The sequence below is a fragment of the Pan paniscus genome, chromosome 4, assembly GCF_029289425.2.
Source record: "Pan paniscus chromosome 4, NHGRI_mPanPan1-v2.0_pri, whole genome shotgun sequence".
Taxonomy (NCBI): Eukaryota; Metazoa; Chordata; class Mammalia; order Primates; family Hominidae; genus Pan; species Pan paniscus.
In genome coordinates, this window is record NC_073253.2 from 35,898,515 (window position 1) to 35,920,023 (window position 21,509).

Below are 21,509 nucleotides of genomic sequence, written 5' to 3' on the forward strand. Positions count from 1 at the left end.
AAAAAGAAAACCAGAAATTTCAATACCATTAATATCAGAAGCCCAGATAATTACTTGTAAAGTGTTTTAATGCTCTCAGGCCAAGAGTTTGAGATTAGCCCAGGCAACATGGCAAGACCCCATCTCCATTAAAAAAAAAAAATTTTTTTTTTTTTTTTTAGTTAACCAAGCATGGGGACACACGCCTGTAGTCCTAACTACTTGGAATGCTGAGTGGAAAGGATTGCTTGAGCCCAGGAATTGGAGGCTGCAGTGAATTATGATGGCTCTACTGCACTCTAGCTTGGGTGACAGAGCAAGACTCTGTCTCTAAAAAAACAAAAACAAAAAAAAAAGAAGAAGTTTTTTTTTTTTTAATTCAAGGCATAGAAGTGCTTCACCCAACAGATGCCTTTAATTTCTCCTTTTAAAAAAAATTCCAAGCTGGGCACATTGGCTCACACCTATAATCCCAGCACTTTGGGAGGCTAAGGAGGATGGATTGCTTGAGCCCAGGAGTTCAAGACCAGCCTAGGCAACATGGTGAAACCCCATCTCCACTAAAAATACAAAAATTAGCTGGGTGTGATGGCATGTCCCTATAGTTCCAGCTACTTAGGAGGCTGAGGTGGGAACATCACTTGAGCCCAGGAGGCAGAGGCTAAAGTGAGCTGAGATCACGCCACTGCATACTCCAGCTTGGGTAACAGAGCAAGGCCTTATCTCAGAAAAAAAAAAAAAAAGAAAAGGAAATGGAGTTGAGACAGAGTGGAAATGTTAGAAACTTGAGTAAATGTTATTCTATCCTGTGTGTAAAAATTAACTTAAGAGAGGTGGGGGAAAGGAGAGTTGTTTAATGGGTATAGACTTACAGTTTTGCAAGTTAAAAAAGTTCTGGAGATCTGTTTCACAGCAATGTGAATATAAATACTTAACACTATTGAACTATACACTTAAAATGACTAAGATGATAAATTTTATGATATATGTTTTTTACCACAATAAAAAAAATTTATGACAATTGTCATAGCCAGAAAATATTAAGGAGCTATCATGTCTCCTTATTGTGTAATCTCTGTCCTTAAGAAATTTTCTCTTTAAATAGTCAATTGAATATTAAAGAACTTAAGAAACATAATATATTTATTTACTCACATATTTTCAGTTTCCATTGTGCTTCTTTCCTGTAGATCTTAATTTCTATCAGGTATTGTTTCCCTTCAGCCTGAATAACCTCCTTGAGCAGTTTTTGTACTCCAAGTGTACTGCCAACAAATCATCTCCACTTTTATTTAGATAAATTTTGTCTTGATTATAAGTTACATTTTACTGTTTTTTCAGAAAAATGACTAGTCATTTTTAATTTTGTATTGGACATTGCAAATGAGATGTTGTAGAGACCACAGATTTTGTTATTTTTGAATAATGTTGAGTTTTTGTTTCAACAGGCAGTTATTTGGAGATTATCTTGAATTTGTGGAGTTGTGTACTTATGCTTTGTTAGAATTCATGTATTTCAATTTTGCTGTAACCCTAGGGTAAATCACGTTGTCCTAGGAAATCTTTATCTCTAAGACATAACCCTTTCCAAGGTTTCACTGCAAAGCTTGAGGTATTTACCAAGGCCCTCTAATTTAGCAGGGACTAGCAGAACTTCAAACTGTCATCTCTGTTGAGCACCATCGCAGTTTAGTTCCTTCAGCCTTCCAGCTCTTTTCCTACTCCTAGTTGTTCCAGGTGTTCTGCAGAGTCCTAAAATTCTCAGGCTTCTCAGAGAAATAAGACTATGGATTTCTGCTTGTTCAGTCAAGCAATGCAGCCAGACTGCAGAGTACCTTCAGGCAAAAAGATGTGGAAATCACCCAAAGTGACTGCTTTCTTGCAGTCTTTTGCCCAATTTGGTTACTCACCAGGTCCTTCAAACAGTTGACTTTTACATTTTGCCCACAATTTGCAATTGTTATCTATAGGAAAGTTACTCCAATAAAAACTATTTCATCATTATCAGAATTGGAACTCCCCTTAAGGAATTTATTATATAATGAGACAAAACAAATACACATTAAACAATAAGTGAAATAATTCCCAAGATTTTTGAACAGATGCTTGGTTTTGTGAACCAGAGGAGAGCCTTGAAGACTTGAGCAGATAGGAATGGCTTTCTGGAGAAAGTACATGCTGAGCTAAGAGTTAAGGGTTTGGTTAGGTCCGAATGGTTTTCAGAGGCAAGAGAGGACATTCTAGTTAAATCAACAAGTTGGGAATGAATGTCACTTGTTCTTAGGACAAGGAGATTTGCCTGCTTTTAGTTGGAAGTACTCACTGAGTATCTTGGGCAGTGTGGATGGTTGAGAAGGTTGGGGCCAATATACAGAGGATCTGAGGGTTTAGATCTGATACCGTAAAAAAGATGAGCTGCTGAAAGTCTTTGAATGGTGGAATCACAGGAATGAAAGATGAATCTTAGCAATTTGCAGAATAGACAAAAAAAAGGTTATAATTAAGTCCACTGGGAGGCTGTTGGTTTTGTTCAGGTCTGGATGATAAGGGTTTGTAACGAGGCTATTAGTACATGAGAAGAAAGGAAGAAAATTATATAAGAGAGAGAATCACAGAATGTAGAGGGTAATTTGATATTTGGAAAATGCCAGGGAGAGGGATTTACTCTGTTTCTTTAATAGTCTAGAATTTATTATCTTCTAGTAAACCAGAATTTTATGAGCACATGATATATGTAAAGAACTGTGATAGGGTGTGTGCGTGCATGTGTGTGTGTGTGTGTGTATTTATATTGACTTCTGTCTATTGCTGATTCTAGTTTTAGATGGTATAACTTGAAGGACAGTGCCCCTCTCTGTTCTCTCAAAAAATACCAAGTGCTCATTAAAAGTTATATTACTCTTTGGGCCCCCAGTAAATTCTTATTGACTAACAAAATTTTATCTTACCCATAAGAGACACTATTGATGTAAAGTCATTCCAGTATCTAATGATTTAAGTTGTATTTTAAGCCTATTTTCTCTTCCAGATTCTCTTACATGTTGGAAATGTATTTGAAAAAATTCTCACTTCTGCAAGGCCAGTTTTCAGAACCCATATTGAATTTGGAGGCTACAGATGAAGGACAGATGGTCATATCTGATCTTGAATATGTTTTTGGAAGAAATTTTTAAAGAAGACTTTCATTATAGGGATTCTCTACCTGTCATTAATCACTTAATTTAAGTTATCCTAACCTTTCTATGACTAAGCCATGTAAATGATTATTTTTCCCTTTTCCTAGTTTTATATCTTTGAAGAATCTATTCACTCTACCTTGAGTGTCTTAATATTTCTCAAAATTAATTTTTATATATTTATTCAGAATATACTATTCACTTATTTGGGGCTATGTATTTAGCAAGAAACTCTTTAAAGTTGAAATTTAAGTTAATCTGTGTTCTCATTTAATTTTAGGTGACTGAACTTGAATGTGTTAGTAGCCAAGCAAATGCAGTACATACTCATAAGACAGAATTAAATCAGACAATACAAGAACTGGAAGAGACACTGAAACTGAAGGAAGAGGTATTTGCTGCTTTTTACTCATCTGTAATCTAGCTAACATGTTTGTACAAAGTATTAGATTCCATGTCAAATTTAAAAGTATTTTATGGAATAAAGTCAGGTTGTGACCTTTTTTTAGGATGAAATTTTTCTTGAGTGGTATTAAGCTTGCTCATATTTTCTCTATCCTTATTTCTGTTATTATGAACTGTGGTGAGGCAGTCAGACCGAGATACCACCTATTGCCTTCCAGATGAGAGTTGCATTTATACAGTCAACAGAAAATCATTAGGGGTTAAATGGATTTTAAAAGCTGTTTGTTTCTCTGGGTTCCAGTGAAAACTTTAATATCTTAGGAAAGAATTATATCCACAAAGCTTGAAGCAACATTAAAATGTTCAGATTGTTATTTCTAAGCATTGCTGTACCAGAAGCACCAAGTTAGACTTGCTGCTGTTGCTTAAGATTATTGTTCTAGACAACATACATATAAAGATGAATTCATCCCTCTAAAAGTCAATATGAAGGAATGTTTTTAAAATCATCTTTTTCTAAGAACTAGAACAATAATTTCAGGGAAAAACAAGACCTTCCCTTGCCTTGATATAGTTTGAATGTTAAGACATTGCTCTGTCTTTTCTAGGAAATAGAAAGGTTAAAACAAGAAATTGATAATGCCAGAGAACTACAAGAACAGAGGGATTCTTTGACTCAGAAACTACAGGTGAGCTGTAGTAAAAATTGTTATTCACTTCTGCATAGAAAGGCATCATTTTTTCACATAGCACTGACTTTTTTTCTGAGACTCCATTTTGTAGGTTTTGGTCATTTTTCTTTTCCAGGACTTCTGATTCATGCCTAATCTTTGATTTTTAAAAAGTTACTTGATAACTTCATCTATGTAGCTTATAATTATCATAGATGGTCATTTATAAATTGTAAATTATTTAGTAAATCCTTTTGGAAATTTCTACTTTTAATTAAAAAAAAAATACTCTGGGTTTGGGCATGGTGGCTCATACTTGTAATTTCAGCACTTTGGGATGCTGAGGAGGAGGATCACTTGAGCCGAGGAGGTTGAGGCTGCAATGAGTCATAATCACACCACTATACTCCAGCCTGGAACAGAGTGGGATCCTGTCTTAATAAAAAGAAAGAGAGAGAGAGAGAGAAAGAAAGAAAAGAAAGAAAGAAAACCCTGAATTTAAAGAAAAATTTGCAAATTGATTTCATTCAATTTGGGAACATTATTATTATTATTTTTTTTTTTACAATGTACTAATGTATGAATTATACCAATAGTTGTGCCCTAATGGAACACAAGTTAGTACTTTTCATTCTTCAGTGTAATTAATTTTACTCACTTTTTTCTGCATAAATAGTATTCTTCCTGATTCCAGTGTACAAAAAACATCATGTGTCAGTGGTAGTCAGACATGGTAAGGGAAGATTTCTCAGAATTTATTACCAAAGTCTTCTCTTGCCAGCTCAGGCAGTTTTCTTACACCCTCAGGGTTAGGTGCCTCAATAAAGAAGGGTTAGGATGACTTTGGAGTAGAAATAAGTATATGTATAGAGTGAGGAATCTGAGATAAGGCATAATAAGAGCGACCTGAAAGCCCAGGATTGGAAAGAGGACCTAGATTATAATAAGAACAGCCAACATTTATTGAGTGCTTGCAACATATCTGACACTGGGCTTAGCACTTTACCTGTATTATGCATTTAATCCACGTAACAGTCATAATAACCCAGATGAAGAAACTGAAGCTTGGAGAGGTTAACTTGTCCAACCTATATTTAAATGGAGACAGTCAAATTTTAAAATCCAAATCTTTGACCACTAAGATAATGGTCAAAATACATTATTTTAGTAGTCAAAGACATGGGCTTTAAACCCCTTCATAATCCTTCATGAAATAAACAGATTCCTTATATAAAATGGAATATTTACCTCTCCCCTTCCCATCACTGGCTTTCAGTAGTCTGGGAAAAATGAGATCACTTGTTTTGGTTGGCCCTATTAAATGCCGTTTGTATATTTTAATCATCTATATAGATTAGTGGTCATCAACTTGGGGCACTTTTGAAGCCCAGGGGACATTTAGCAATGTGTGCAAACATTTTTTATTTTCACAATTAGTGGAGCGCCACTGATATCTAGTAGACAAAGCCAGAGATGCTGCTAAGCATCAGATTATCCAACCCAAAATGTCAATAATGCCAAGGTTGAGAAATCCTGATGTAGAACTTAAATATGAAGCATGGAATCAGGGCTGGAAGAAAGGGGGAAGTTCAGTCAAGTTTTGTCTTTCATTTGTTTTGGGTTTCGAGTACTTGCGATGATTCAGGCATATGTTAAGCACTTAACTTACATTAGCTCTAATTCTCACAGTAGCAGGTGAGGTATCCCCATTTTCAAAGAGAAGACAGCAGTTCAAAGGTGTTAACAAGTTTAATTAAGGCACTTAGCTAGAAAGTAATGAGGCCTAGATTTGTTTTATTCCAAAGTCTGTTCTTTCTGCATTACCACACTTCTTCAAGCAACAAACAGTCAAGTCATCCTTAATGATTCTTTTAAAAAGTATTTTCAGTTATATACACATTTACATTGTCTCACTTATGAAGAGAAACAAAGAGATGATATATTTATATCAAATTTCTAATGTTGATAATTCTAAATGTATTTGAAGCCAGGCATAGTTGCTTATGCCTATAATCCCAGTGCTTTGGGAGGTTGAGGCAGGAAGATCTCTTGAGGCCAGGAGTTCAAGGCCAACCTGGGCAACATAGCGAAATGCTGTGTCTACAAAAAAATGAAACAGTAGAATTAGCTGGGAGTGGTGGTGTGCACCTGTAGTCCCAGCTGCTTGGATCACTTGAGCCTCACTTGAGTTGGGAGTTGCAGTGAGCTATGATCACACCACTGCACTCCAGCCTGGGTGACAGAATGAGACCCTTTCTCAATAAATGTGTGAATGAATGGATTTCATCATTGATAGAGCAGTAATTGAATTTTATAGCTGGCACTTGAAATTGTGAATATAATTCTTACCCATCCTTTCACTGAATATCAAAAATATTATCAAAACAACCTACCTAGAACAGGACAGGGAAGCTTTTAGAAAACCTGAGGATGAATTCTAAAAGAACAAGCTACAGAAAATAACATATTTTTTCCAATTCAAAGAAATTTCCTCCTCTGCAGCCTTCTCCCTCCCACAGAAACATCTCCTGTTTATCAAAAGTCCCAGCACCCTTGAACTCCATTCATAAGTTCAGTACAGAATCATTAAATTCCTTGGAAAAGAATCCTGAAATTGCAGTATTTAGAGTTGGATTAGTATTTAGAGTTGAATGTGGATAGAAAATGTATAGTTATTGGTAAATTAAGGATACCGTGATACAGTTTTTCTAATTTATGAGTTTTTGATATTTGGCAATATTTGGATATTTCTGTTATAAATGTCTATGAAAAACATGCCCATTGTAAAAAAAATTAGAAAAATTTCAAAAAATGTACTTAGCAAGGTTAGTATAAAATCATAATTCCATAATATTAAAAAAATCATAATCCTGTCATCTTAAGGCAAGGTAACTGGCATTTCCTTGTCCCAGTGTTGGTTTAGATAATATTTTCTTTATAAGAGATGAATATAGATACCATTTTTTGTTTATATACATTTTTATCTAACTTTATGTCATAAGCCCAATGGCTGCATAGAATTCTCCCATATAGAGGTATCATAGTTTTCTTCCAGCATTCCTATAGTAATGGCAGTTTATGTTGTTTCCAGTGTTATGCTATAAATAAGTAATATTACAACCTTTTTCATAAATCTTTGCCTTTCTGATTATTTCTTTAAGATAAACTTTCAAACAAGAATTGCTTGGTGTCAGTGTTTTAAAATTTCTTATGCTGGGAAATTGACATCTGGAAAAGCAGGGAACCCACTGGATATTGGTACCCCCTGGACCCGTTCTTTGCCATCTCTTAAGAAATGAAGTGACTCAACTATTTAGTTAATTTTTAAATTATGAATAACATTGAACAATTTTTCACATGCATTTAGTCTTTACCTGTATCTTGAAGTCACGAGTGCATTTTCACCTTAGAGCATGTGGAATATCTTTGCCTGGAATTCTTTGCCCAAATCTTCAGATGGCTGGCTTCTATTTTTAGTTTAGGTCTTAGTTCAGATGTTAATTTCTCTGACTTCCCAATTTAAGCACTATGCTACAGTCCCCACACCCCATCCCAGGTATTTTTTGTAGTATTACCATTTTTTATTTTCCTTTTAGTACTTATCACTATCTGAAATGATCTTGTTTTTTATTTCTATTTTGTTTTTAAGCTATTTATTTTTATTTCAATAGGTTTTTGGGAACAGGCAGTGTTTGGTTACATAAATAAGTTCTTTAGTTAAACTTTTTATTTTGAAATAATTTCAGTCTTACAGAAAAGTTGCAAGAATAATACAGAAATTTTTTATATACCCTTTACTTACATTCCCCAAATGTCATTTTGGCTATATTTGCTTTGTTTTATTCTGGATGGCTCTTTTCTCTCTCTCTCCCTCTCTCTCTCTCCCTCCCTCTCCCTCTCCCTCTCCCTCTCCCTCTCCCTCTCCCTCTCCCTCTCCCTCTCCCTCTCCCTCTCCCTCCCTCTCCCTTCTTTTCCCTCCCTCCCTCGTAAGACAGTGGTAAGTATTCATGTATTTGTATCTAAGCACATCTAAACACAGAAAAGGTAGAGTAAAAATACAGTAGAAACGATAGAAAAGGTACAGTAAAAATACAGTAGAAAAGGTAAAAATTGTACACTTGAATAGGACACTTATCATGAATGGAACTGTAGGACTGGAAGTTGCTCTGGGTGGGTCAGTGAGTGAGTGGTGAGTGAATTTGAAGACCTAAGATATTACCATACACTGCTGTAGACTTTATCAACACTGCACTTAGACTACACTACATTTATTTTTTAAAATGTTATTTCTTCAATAATAAATTAGCCTTAGCTTACTGTAACATTTTAACTTCATAAACATTTAAAATTTTTTTAACTTTTTACTTTTTTGTAATAGCTGCAAACATAAACATGTATTCAGCTGTAGAAAACTATTTTCTTTATATCCTTAGTCTGTAACCTTTCTTCCTATTAAAAAATGTTTTTAAAACTTTTTAAACTTCTTTTAAAAAACGAAGACACAAACACACATATTAGCTGATGCCTACACAAGGTTGGGATCATCAGTATCACTGTTTTCTACCTCCACATCTTGTCCCACTAGAAGGTCTTCAAGGGCAATAACAGGCATGGAGCTGTCATCTCCTATGATAACAATGCCTTCTTCTGGAATACCCCCTGAAGGACCTGCCTGGGGCTGTCAGATAATTAATGTTTTTTTAAATAAGTAGAAGGAGTACACTCTAAAATAACTTGAATAGTAATAAATAGTATAGTATAATAAATATATAAACCAGTGACATGGCCATTTATTTTTATTAAGTATTATGTACTATACATAATTGTATGTGCTATGCATTTATACAGCTGACAGCACGGTAGATTTATTTATATCGGCATCACCACGAACACATGAGTACGGCATTGTGCTGTGATGGTATGGCAGCTGCTGGGTGATAGGAGTTTTTCAGCTCCCTTATAATCTTATGGGACCACTGTTGCATATGCTGTTCATGGTTGATCAAAACATTGTCATGCATTGTCATGCTGTGCATGACTGTATTCAATGGGAAGTCTTATACTTCTTATTTGATATACTTGTTCTTTCTCATTGTCTTTTTTGATTACCTAAAGTTAGTAGTGATGTGTCTACTTTGTGAAGTTTCTTTTTCTTTTCTTTTTTTTTTTTGAGACAGAGTCTCACTCTGTTGCCCAGGCTGGAATGCAGTGGCGCGATCTCAGCTCACTGTAACCTCCGCCTCCCAGGTTCAAGCTATTCTGCCTCAGCCTCCCAAGTAGCTGGGACTACAGGCGCATGCCACCACACCCGGCTAATTTTTTGCATTTTTTTAGCAGAGACGGAGTTTCACCGTGTTAGCCAGGATGGTCTCGATCTCCTGACTTCGTGATCTGCCCACCTCGGCCTCCCAAAGTGCTGGGATTACAGGCATGAGCCACTGCGCCTGGCTTTTTTTTTTCATACATAAAAAAAAAAAGATTTTGGCCAGGTGCGGTGGTTCACACCTGTAATTCCAGCACTTTGGGAGACCACGGCGGGAAGATTGCTTGGGCCCAGCAGTTTGAGACCAGACTGGACAACATGGTGAGACCTTGTCTCTACAAAAAATTAGCCGGATGCGGTGGCACATGCCTGTGGTCCCAGCTACATGGCAGGCTGAGGTGGGAAGAACGTTTGAGCCCAGGAGGTTGAGGTTGCGGTGAGCCGTGATTGTGCCATGGCACTTTAGCACTGGAGACAGAAGAAGACCTATCTCAAAAAAAAAAAAACAAAAAAAAACACCACAAAATTTTGATTAACTAGTAAGTGCCACTTATGAATTTACCTTATGAATTTCTGTTTTTATCTTATTTATTCCTGCCTTGTGCTTTGTTTTTTATTTTTTTAGCATTTTGAAAGGGGATTTAATTCCTTTTTTTCATTCTTTCACTTTTATTTATATATGTGTTTCAGGCTGTAGATCTTCCTCTGATCATTGCTTTAAGTATATCCCATAGATTCTGATATTTAATGTTTTCATTATTATTTCTGGAAATTCTGTAATTTTGACTTTATTTCCTTTTCATACAACAGCTGTATGAAAGGTATAAAAAGTCCCTTAATTTCCTGGTGGAAGGGTCTTTTTTAATCTTTTGATTTAGTTATTAATTTCTAGTTCTATTGCATTGGGATCACAGTGTTTTATTTGTATAATTTCTATGTTACGTAATTTACTGCTGCTTTTTCGGTGACATAATATTTTATCAGTTTTTATCAATGCTGCTTGTGTGTCTTGTGTTCATATACTTGGGTAGTGCTTTGTGACCCAACTGAAAATATTTTCTAGTAGATAACTCATTCATGTTTATTGATATGATTTTTATGTTTGGTCTCAATTCATTGTTATCATTTCTGTGTGTGCATTGTATTAATAATTTTTCTATATGATGTGTTCTTTGCTCTTTTTAACTATCTCTTGATTTTTAAATATCTCTTGATATTTAAAATGGTCTTAGTTTTGTTGTAGTGGTTACCTTTGAACTTCCACCCCTTTAAAATGCTCCTAGTTACCTGTGTTCGTATTTAAACGTATACTGTCTGGTTTTTTTTGGGGGGGGGGTTGTTTGTTTGTTTTTTGTTTTTGAGACAGAGTCTCACTCTGTCACCTAGGCTGGAGGCCAGTGGCACAATCACAGATTCCTACAGTCTCGACCTCCTGGGCTCAAGAATTTCTCCCTACTCAGCCTCCCGAGGAGCTGGGACTACATGTGTGTACCACCAAGCCTGGCTAATTTTTTAATTTTTTGTAGAAGTGGGGTTTCACTCTAGTGCCTAGGCTGGTCTTGAACTCCTGGGCCCAAGCAATCCTCCCACCTTGGCCTCCCAAAGTGCCAGGATTACAGGCATGAGCCACCGTGCCTGGCCTGGTTTGTTAGTTTTTAATGATATCCTTTGACTCTGAATTATTAACACACTTAATAATAATGTGCTTGTTATGCTCTCATTTTTCTCTTTCTCTTCCTGTTTTTTGGTTGCATTATTTCTACCTCGTCAGAATACTAAACAGATTATTTTTTAACTATCATCTACATTTGTTTTAGTCTTTATACATTAAATATATTAAATGTTTCCTGTCTTAGTCCTTTTGTGCTGCTCTAATAGAAAACTACAATCTGGGTAATTTATAAAGAACAGAAAGTTCTCACACTTTTGGCAGCTGGAAAGCCGAGGTCAAGGTACGGGCGGGTTTGGTTGTGGGACTGCTTTCCCCTTCCAAGATGGTGCCTTGTTGCTGCATCCTCCAGAGGGAATGAATGCGGCCTCCTCACATCGGGGAAGATGGAAGAGCAAGCCGGCAACACTGGAGGGGAAACCTCTTTTATAAGGACCTTACTCCCATTCATGAGGAGAGGAGCCCTCATGACCTAATCGTCTCTTAAAGGCTCCACTTCTTAATAGCATCACATTGGCCACTACATTTCAACACTTGGATTTTGGAGGGGACACATTCAAATCATAGCACTCACCATTAAGTCCTTTTTCTGAAGTTTCCACAGTGATCTCTTGGTCGGATAAAGCTTATCTTCTTGTGGATGGTTGCAAAAGAGCTCATGGATACATACTTTCTGAGATCTTGCTTATTTAAACTTTTTTTTTTCTCATATATTCAGTATTGGGGTGAGAGCTTGGCAAGATATTTAATATAAAATCCCTGGTTCATAATTTTCTTTCATTGAGTTACTTGAAAATGACACTCCATTATTGCCTTGTTTTGTATATTTCTTTTGAGAAATCTGATTCCAGTCTGATTCTCTTGCCTTATAAGTTGTGGACTCATTTTGCTTGTGTGCCCTGAGGATTTTTCCTTTATTTTTTAAATAAAGTTTAAACGATATACTAGAATATTTCACAAAATACATTGTTGAGGGTGTTTTCCCAGGTACACAGTGGGCCTTTTTAATTTGTATATCCAGGTTTTTCTTTATTTCCAGGAAGTTTTCTTGCATAAAAGTTTTAAATACTAGTTCTGTTCTAATGTGTTATTTTTCTTCTTCAGGAGCTCCAATCTTGTGTAATTTGATTTTGTTTTTTGCAACCTCTTTCTGTTTTCTTTACTTTATCTCACTTTCATTCTCTAGGATTATTTAAAATAATAAGTAATAATTGAATTAAAAATAGTTTTATTCAAATCTATTTTTCCTTGGGTCCTTATAACTCGGTTTTCATTTCTGATAGATTTTGCCTTTTTCTTCTGTTTCTCTCATGAGTTCAATCAACCTTTCTGTTCTTTGGAGTTTTGTTTACCTATTTCTATTCTAAGTTTTTCAATATATAATTCAAACTTGTTTTTAAATGCTTATTTGAGAATATTTAGTTCAGAGTGGAATATTGAGTTAGAGTTTTCTTCTGATTCATAGTTGGTTTTTGGAAGATTCATCTACTCAAGTGTTTTTAGTATTTTCTATTTTCTATTTCCTTTTGTAATAGTTTGTGTAGATGAAGATTGCTTACACATTTGCATTTTGTGGATAGAATAGCAGTTTGGGGTGGTTTATAAATTGTTAGTTCAAAAACACCCTCTTTTGCAGAGACAATCAGAAGAAAGATTGTATGTCCTTTAATAGTTTTTCTTTGGTCTTAAATTTTCCTTTCTTGCTTATTTTTCCCTTTACCCCGCAAGATTCCTTTCTCTTCCTTTTATCTTCTGCTTTTTGGAACTGTCTTCAGCCTTTCTAAGACTACCTCCTCAAGTTTCGTTTATACTGTTAAGTTCCTTTCTTATAGTCTGCTCTGGTTTTCTAGAACTTTTTTTTCAGTATTCTGGCATTCACACTGGTAGTGGTTTTCTCTTTCTTGGGGTTACCGTAGTTTAGTCTGAGCCCTTTTGTTCTCTACTCTTCTGGGCATTGCCCCCACAACTCTGCCTTCCCTTTTGCAAAGGGTTAGAGTGAGAACTTGAGAAATACCTCTGCTGGAAATTGGTGCTTATATTTTCTAATTAAAGGCAATTTGATGTTTGTATTGTTCTGTATCTTCTAGTTATGTCAAAGTCATGGAATTTGCATGCCTTTGTATAGTTTGTATAGTTTATATAGTTTGGGGAGGATAGAGGACTGTGATTGCAGTGTACACAGTCACTATTACCTTGGCTGCCCAGAAATCTATTCTGTTTACCTCTTTATAGCCAGCGTCTTCCTTATAGAATGTATGTTCTATTAAAACAAGAACCATCTTTGTTTTATTTACTACTTTATCCCCAATGCCTAGTACATAGAAAATGTAATTGTTGAATAACTGCTTCAAAATGTGTGTATGTTTTACCCATTTTTCTATTAAATTATTCTACTTGTCTTGATTATTTATAGTTCCTATTACATAGAAGGTAACAGTCTTATAGGGCAATAATGCATCTTATTCATAAGAGCTTAAGAAGTATATCAGATGTCAATTTTTCTACAGCTTTTATTTAGATTAAATGATGCAAGATTTAAATTTATAGAAAATTAAAGCTGAGTTTAGTACTGTAATCCCAGTACTTTGGGAGGCTGAGGCAGAAGGATTGCTTGAGACTAGGAGTTTGCAACTAGCCTGGGCAACATAGTAGGACCCTATCTCCACAAAAATATTTTTAAAATTAGCTGGGCATGGTGATGTGCACCTATAGTCCTAGCTACTCAGGAGCTGAGGCAGGAAGATCATGTGAGCCCAGAAGGTTGAGGCTGCAGGGAGCCATGATTGCACCACTGCACGTCTGGGTGACAGAATGAGACCTTGTGAAAGAAAGAAACGTGTACGTCTGGGTGATAGAATGAGACCTTGTGAAAGAAAGAAAAAGAGAGAGAGAGAAAGAGAAAGAGAAAGAAAGGAAAGAGGAAGGAAGGAAGGAGAGGGAGGGAGGGAGAAAGAAGGAAGAGGGGGAAGGGGGAGGGGGAGGTTCAGAGAGGGAGGGAAGGAAGAAGGGAAGGGAAGGAAGAAAGGAAAGGAAGGAAGGAAGGGAGGGGAGGAGGGAGGGAGGGAGGAAGGAAGGAAATTAAGCTGATCTGGTGCCATTGGTGGTATTCATAATTGTTATTTAATTTTCTTTTAATCATTGTAGTATTTTAGGCTCTTTAACAAATAGCATAACCTCCTGCCCAGTAGGATTTTATACTTTGTTTTTGCCTTTGTTTCCTTTTATTGATAGATAATATTTTACATATTTATGGGATACACGTGATAATTTTTACATGTGTAGACTGTGTAATGATCAAGTCAGGGTGTTCGAGGTATTCAGCTCCTTGAGTACTTATCTGTGTGTTGGTAATATTTCAATCCCTCTCTTATAACTACTTAGAAATACACAATATATTGTTGCTAACTATAGGAACCCTAGTCTGCTATCAAACATTAGAACTTACTTCTTCTATCTAACTGTAAATATATACCCATTCACCGATCTTTTTTCATTTTCTCCTCCCACCATCACACCTTTCCCAGCTTCTGGTAACCATCATTCTACACTCTATGTCCATGAGATCAAGTACTTCAGGTCCCACATATCAGTGAGAAGATTCAGTATTTGTCTTTCTGTGCCTGGCTTAGTTCACTTAACATGATGACCTCCAGTTCTATCCATGTTGCACCAAATGACATGATTTTACTCCTTTTTAAGGCTGAATAATATTCCATTGTATATATACCACATTTTCTTTATCCATTTATCTGCTAATGGACACTTAGGTTGATTCCATGTCTTTAGTATTGTGAATAGTGCTGTGATAAACATCCCAGTGTGGGTATCCCTTTGATGTACTGATTTATTTCCCCTTGGACATATATCCAGTATTGGGATTACATGATTGTATGTTAGTTTTTTATTTTTAGTTTTTTAAAAAAAAATCTCAAATAGTTTTTAGCAGTTGTATTAATTTACATGAATCATTCTGTAAAAGAGTGCCCTTTTCGCTATATCCTCACCAGCATCTGTTCTTTTTTGTCTTTTTAATGATAGTCATTCTGTCCATTCAATTCTGATGTTATCTGAAAGTAATGATAATAGCCATTGTAATTGCAGTAAGATGATAGCTTTTTTTTTTTTTGAGACAGAGTCTCGCTCTGTCACCCAGGCTAGAGTGCAGTGGCGAGATCTCGGCTCACTGCAAGCTCCGCTTCCCAGGTTCATGCCATTCTCCTGCCTCAACTTCCTGAGTAGCTGGGATTACAGATGCCCACCAACATGCCTAGCTAATTTTTATATTTTTAGTAGAGATGGGGTTTACACCATGTTGGTCAGGCTGGTCTGGAACTTTTGACCTTAGGTGATCCACCTGCCTCAGTCTCCCACAGTGCTAGGACCATAGGCATGAGCCATCGCACCTGGCCATAAGATGATATCTTATTTGGTTTTGATTTGTATTTCCTTGATGATTAGTGATATTGAGCATTTTTTAATATACCTGTTAGCCATAATATGTCTTCTTTTGAGAACTCTCTATTTATGTCCTTTGCCCATTTTTTAGTGGAGTTATTTGTGGTTTTTTGTTGAGTTGTTTGCATTTCTTGTATATTCTGGATATTAGTCCCTTGTCAGATGAATAGTTTGCAAGTAGTTTCTCCCATTCAACAGGTTGTCTCTTTGTTGTTTCCTTTGCTGTGCAGAAGCTTTTTAGTTTAATATATTGTCTATTTGTTTTATTTTTGTTTTGTTTTGTTTTAATTTGTCTATTTTTGTTTTAGTTGTCTGTGTTTTTGAAGTCATAGACATAAAGTCTTTGCCTACACCAATGTCCAGAAGTGTTTTTTTTAAAGTTTTCTTCTAGTAATTTTATAGTTTTAGGTCTTAAATTTAAGTCTTTAATCCATCTTGAATTGATTCGTATATATGGTGAGAGGTAGGGGTCTCACCCTATCTCTGAGGGAAAAGCTTTTCCTCATTCACTATGATGTTAGTTGTGGGTTTGTCACTTAGGCTTTTATTATCTTGAAACATGTTCCTTCTGTGCCTAGTTTTTTGAGCATTTTTATCATGAAGCGATGTTGAATTTTATCAAATGTTTTTTCTGCATCTATTGATGATCATATTTTTTTCCTTCATTCTGTTGATGGGATGTATCATTTATTAATTTCTCTGTGTTAAACTATCCTTGTTTCCTTGGTATAAATCCCATTTGATTATGGTGTATCATCTTTTTGATACACTGTTGAATTCAGTTGGCTGGTATTTTGTTGAGGATTTTTACATCTGTGTTTTTCAGGGATATTGGCCTATTGTTTTCTTTTTTTGTTGTATCTTTGTCTGGTTTTTGGTATCAGAGTAATGCTGGCCTCATAGAATAAGTTAGGAAAAGTTCCCTCCTCTTCAATTTTTATGGAATAGTTTGAAGAGGATTGGTATTAGTTATTTATTGTTTTGTAGAATTTGGCAGTGAAGCCCTCTGGTCTTGTATTTTTCTTTGTTGGGAGACTTCTTACTACTGATTCAGTCTTGCTACTCATTATTGGTCTGTTCAGGTTTTCTATTTCTGATTCAAATCTTGGTAAGTTGTAAGTTTCCAGGAATTCATCCATATCCTCCAGGTTTTCCAGTTTGTTCATGTATACCTCATAATAGTCTCTCGTAATCTTTTGTATTTCTGTAGTGTGAGTCGTAATGCTTCCTTTTCCATTTGTGATTTTGTTTATTTGGGTTTTTCCTCTTCTTGGTCTAGCTAGTGATTTATCAATTTTGTTTATCTTTTCAAAGAACCAAATTTTTGTTTCATTGATCCTTTATTTTTTTGTTTTATTTTTTGGTCTTTGTTTTGTTCTCCTCTGATCTTTATTATTTCCTTCTGCTATTTTGAGGTTTGGTGGTTTTTTTTTTTTTGCTTTTCTAGTTTCTTGAGGCACATTGTTAGATTGCTATTTGAAATCTTTCTACTTTTTTGATGTAGGCATTTATTGCTATAAACTTGCCTCTTAGTACTGCTTTTGCTTTTGCTGTGTCACATGGGTTTTGGTATGTTGTATTTCTGTTTTGTTTCAAAATATTTTTTAATTTTCATCTTAATTTCCTCATTGACCCAATGGTTGCTCAGGAGCGTGTAGTTTAATTTTCATATATTTGTATAGTTTCCACAGTTTTTCTTGGTATTGATTTCTGGTTTTATTCCATTGTGGTCTGAGAAGATAATTAATACGATTTCGATTTTAAAAAATTTGTTGAGACTTGTTTTGTGGCTTAACATATGATCTGTCTTTGAGAATGTTCCACGTGGTAATGAGAAGAATTGTTGTATAAGATGTTCTGTAGGCCAGTCGAGGTGGCTTATGCCTGTAATCCCAGCACTTTGAGAGGCCAAGGTGGGCAGATCACAAGGTCAGGAGTTCGAGACCAGCCTGGCCAACATGGTGAAACTCTGTCTCTACTAAAAATACAAAAATGAGCCGGGCATGGTGGTGGGCACCTGTAGCCCCAGCTACTCAGGAGGCTGAGGCAGGAAAATCGCTTGAACCCGGGAGGCAGAGGTTGCAGTGAGCTGAGATCGCACCACTGCACTCTAGCCTAGGTGACAGAGCTAGAGTGTGTCTCAAAAAAAAAAAAAAAAAAAAAAAAGATGTTCTGTAAATGTCTGTTAAGTACAGTCTGTCCAAGGTCCAGTTTAAATCCAATGATTCTTTGTTGATTTTCTGTCTAGATGATCTGTCTAATGCTGAGAGTGGGGTGTTGAAGTACCACACAAATTATTGTATTGGAATCTATCTGTCTTTCAATCTAGTAATATTTACTTTATGAATTTAGGTGTGCCAGTTTTGGGAACATATATATCCTCTTGCTGGATTGATCTCTCTATCATTATATAGTGACTTCATGTTTTCTACTGTTTTTGGATTAAGGTATATTTTATCTGATATAGGTATAGCTACTCCTGTGCACTTTTGGTTTCCATTTTCATCGAATATCTTTTTCCATACATTTACTTTTGATCTGTAAGCCTTTTTACAAGTAAAGTATGTTTCTTGTAAGCAGCATACTACAGTTGGTCATAACTGTAATCCATTCAGCTAGTCTGTATCTTTTAAGTGGAGAATGTAATCTATTTTCATTCTAGGTTAGTATTGATATTTGAGATTTTGTTCTGTCACATTGCTAATTGCTTTCTGGTTGTTTTGTTCTTTGTTCCTTCCTTTTTCTCCTATTGTTCCTCATTGTGATTTGGTAGTTTGGTGTAGTGATACCATTTGAATTCTTTCTCTTTTTTATTTGTGTTTAACAATATTTTATACTTTCATGTGTTCTCAGGATGGAAAATCTCATCCTTTCATTTCCAGACTTAGATCTCCCTTGAGCATTTCTTGTAGGGCTGGTATAGTGGTGATGAATTCTTTCAGCTTTTGCTTTTCTGGGAAAGACTTTATTTCTCCTTCATTTACAAAGGATAATTTTGCTGGATGTAGTATGCTTGGATAGCAGTTTTGTTTTTTGTTTTTCCTTTCAACACTATGAATATATCACCCCATTCTTTCCTGGCCTGTGAGGTTTCTGCTGAGAAATGCCCTGTTGGTCTGAAGGGGGTCCTTTTTAGGTGACAAGATGCTTATCTCTTGTTCTTTTTAGAATTTTGTCTTTAGACAATTTGACTATAATGTGCCATGGAGAAGACCTTCTTTCATTTTATCTGTTTGGGGATCTCAGAGCTTCCTGTATCTGGATGTCTAAATATCTTGCTAGATTTGGGGTGTTTTCATCTGGTATTTCATTAAATAGGTTTTCTACCCTTTTGCTCTCTCTTCACCTCCGGGAACCCTGATAATTTGCATATTTTATGGCCACTTTATGGTGTCCCGTATGTCACAGAGGCTTTGCTTATTCCTTTTTATTACTTTTTCTTTGTTTTGTCTATATTATTTCAAAAGACTTGTCTTTGAGTTCTGAAAGTATTTTTTCTGTTTGATCTGGCCTATTGTTGAATCTTTTGAATGTATTTTTTGTTTCATTCAATGAATTCTTCATATCCAGAATTTCTGTTTGATTCTTTTTTATAGTGTATATCTCTTTGGTAAATTTCTCATTCATAGCCTGAATTATTTTTCAGATTTCTTTGTACTTTTTTTTTTTTTGGAGATGGAGTCTTGCTTTGTGGCCCAGGCTGGAGCGCAGTGGCATGATCTTGGCTTATTGCAACCTCCACCTCCGAGGTTCATGTGATTCTCCTGCCTCAGCCTTCAGAGTAGCTGGGATTACAGGTGCATACCACCATGGCCAGCTAAATTTTTGTATTTTTAGGAGAGACAGATTTCACCATGTTGACCAGGCTGGTCTCAAACTCCTAACCTCAAGCAATCTGCCTGCCTGAGCCTCCCAAAGTTCTGGGATTACAGGCGTGAGCCACTGCACCTGGCCTCTTTGTGCATTTTTTACAATTCTCTTGTATCTCACTAAGCTTCTTTAGAATCAATAATTTGAATTCTTTTGGGGGGACTTTATGAATTTCGTTTTGATTGGGATGTATTGCTGGAGAATTATTCTTTTCCTTGGAAAGTGTTACATTTCATTGCGTTCTCATGTTTCATGTATTCTTACACTGATATCTACACATCTGGTGTAACAGTCACTTCTGCCAACTTTTAAAATTTGCTTTCATAGGGGAAGATTCTTTCCTGTAGATGTATCTACGCTATTGGATGCACAGGGCACTTTGGCTTTGATTCCGAGTGTGTTCAGTAGCATGGTCTCTGTATGATTTCTTTGGCTGTAAATAGCATCAATAGTACCTGTGATTTTCTTAGTGGCTTAGGGTGCAGTTCGTGGAGGCTGTGGTGAAGTTTTGCTGGGGACTGGGACACCAGGTGGGCCAGTCTTTGGACCCTGATGGTGGTACCAGTGGGCCAAGTATGCCTGTCCTTAGGCTCCAGGGCTGTGTTTGCTTGCACCAGTGTTAGCAGTTCCAGGCAAGCTGATTTTGGGGTCTCCTGGTGTCTTGGAGGCCAGTAGTGGCAGCAGTGCAAGGGTGGGTGGGTTCTCCGACCCCTGGGCAACTGGTGTAGTATGGACGATGGCAGTGGTGGGACAATCCTCTGTGTCCCGTGCAGTGCATGCTGGTGTTGGCAGTGGCTGCAAAGGGCTGGATAGGCCATTCTCCAGGCCTGCAGGTGGTATGTGCAGGTAGGTGCCAGCTGTGGTGGTAGCAGCCAGGAAGGTAAGCCCAACCTTATTCCCCTGGGAGGAGTGTTTAGGTGCCAACATTGGTGGACTGGGCTGGGCAATCCCTTCACTCCCCCTACCCCCCGATTATATGCTGTGACATGGAGGGGGATCAAAGCCAGGCCAATTAGGCTAGTTTTCAGGCCCCCTGATGGTATGTGCAGGTGCCAGCCATGGTAGGTAGGGGCGGGGCAATCCCCAGGAATGCTCAGATTGTTGTTCTGCTGCTCAGAAGGACAATGCCACCTTCACTGGTAGCAGCCTTGGCTGATGTGTGGGAAATGTGCACGCCACTCATGCCTCAGCCCTGACGGTGGTAGCCTGTGCCTTGATGGCACTCAGCCTGGGTGCAGTAGCCTGCAGTCATTTGCACCTAAGCACTGGGTGTAACAGCCCATGTTTCTCTTGAGCCTTAGCTACAGCACTGTTGGGCTCTAGGACACTGCAGTTTATTGGAGGTGGGGCTCTAAAATGGGGCCTTGCTGCAGCTTAGGTCTTGGGTTGTGTGGCACCCAGTGCTAGTGCTCTCCCGAGAGCAGTGCTGTCACACAGTCTCCCAGCAGTGTTAGTTTCCAGTGCCTGTAAGAGCCAAGAGATTTTCCCATGACTCAGATTGCAGGATTCATGGTGGAAATATGGACCACTGAGGTTCTCTACCCTTTATCCATATTGGGGAATCTCAGCTCCCCACCAATCCTGGCCAAGCCGACTTCCTTCTTCCTTGCTTTAGGTATTTCTTGTCACTTTTTCTGTTGAATTCCAGTGTCCTCTGTTGGATGATCCATTTGAAGTATGATTAGTCACTATTTCGGTTCTTCTTAGTAGAGGAGGCAAGTACAAATTGCTTCTAGTCAGCCATCTTGAATCCTCTCCCACCTTTTAAAGCACTCAGGAGGGAGTTGATGATTCTGGTCTACTGTGCTTTATCAGGGCTGAACAATGCCTCTCTCTAGTTGCCCCTGGTGTGTGCCTTACATTAGTAAAGGAAAAGAGGGAAATAACAGAGCCAAAATGATAATGAGCAGAAGAATGAGTTTGGAAGGAGAATGAAAGGCAAGGCCGGGCGTGGTGGCTCACGTCTGTAGTCCCAGCACTTTGGGAGGCCGCGGCAGGACGATCACTTGAGCCCAGGAGTT

General features: G+C 37.1%; 1 protein-coding gene across 1 annotated transcript in view; it reads left to right on the plus strand.

Annotated features, from left to right (window-relative positions):
• The window catches only part of HOMER1 (homer scaffold protein 1), a 141,020-nt gene that overhangs the window by 112,826 nt on the left and 6,685 nt on the right, over window positions 1–21,509 (plus strand). Inside the window, exons 7-8 of the mRNA XM_003822281.7 lie at window positions 3,436–3,546; window positions 4,169–4,249. Coding sequence (XP_003822329.1) covers window positions 3,436–3,546; window positions 4,169–4,249 — 192 coding nt within the window. The remainder of the gene's footprint in view (window positions 1–3,435; window positions 3,547–4,168; window positions 4,250–21,509) is intronic.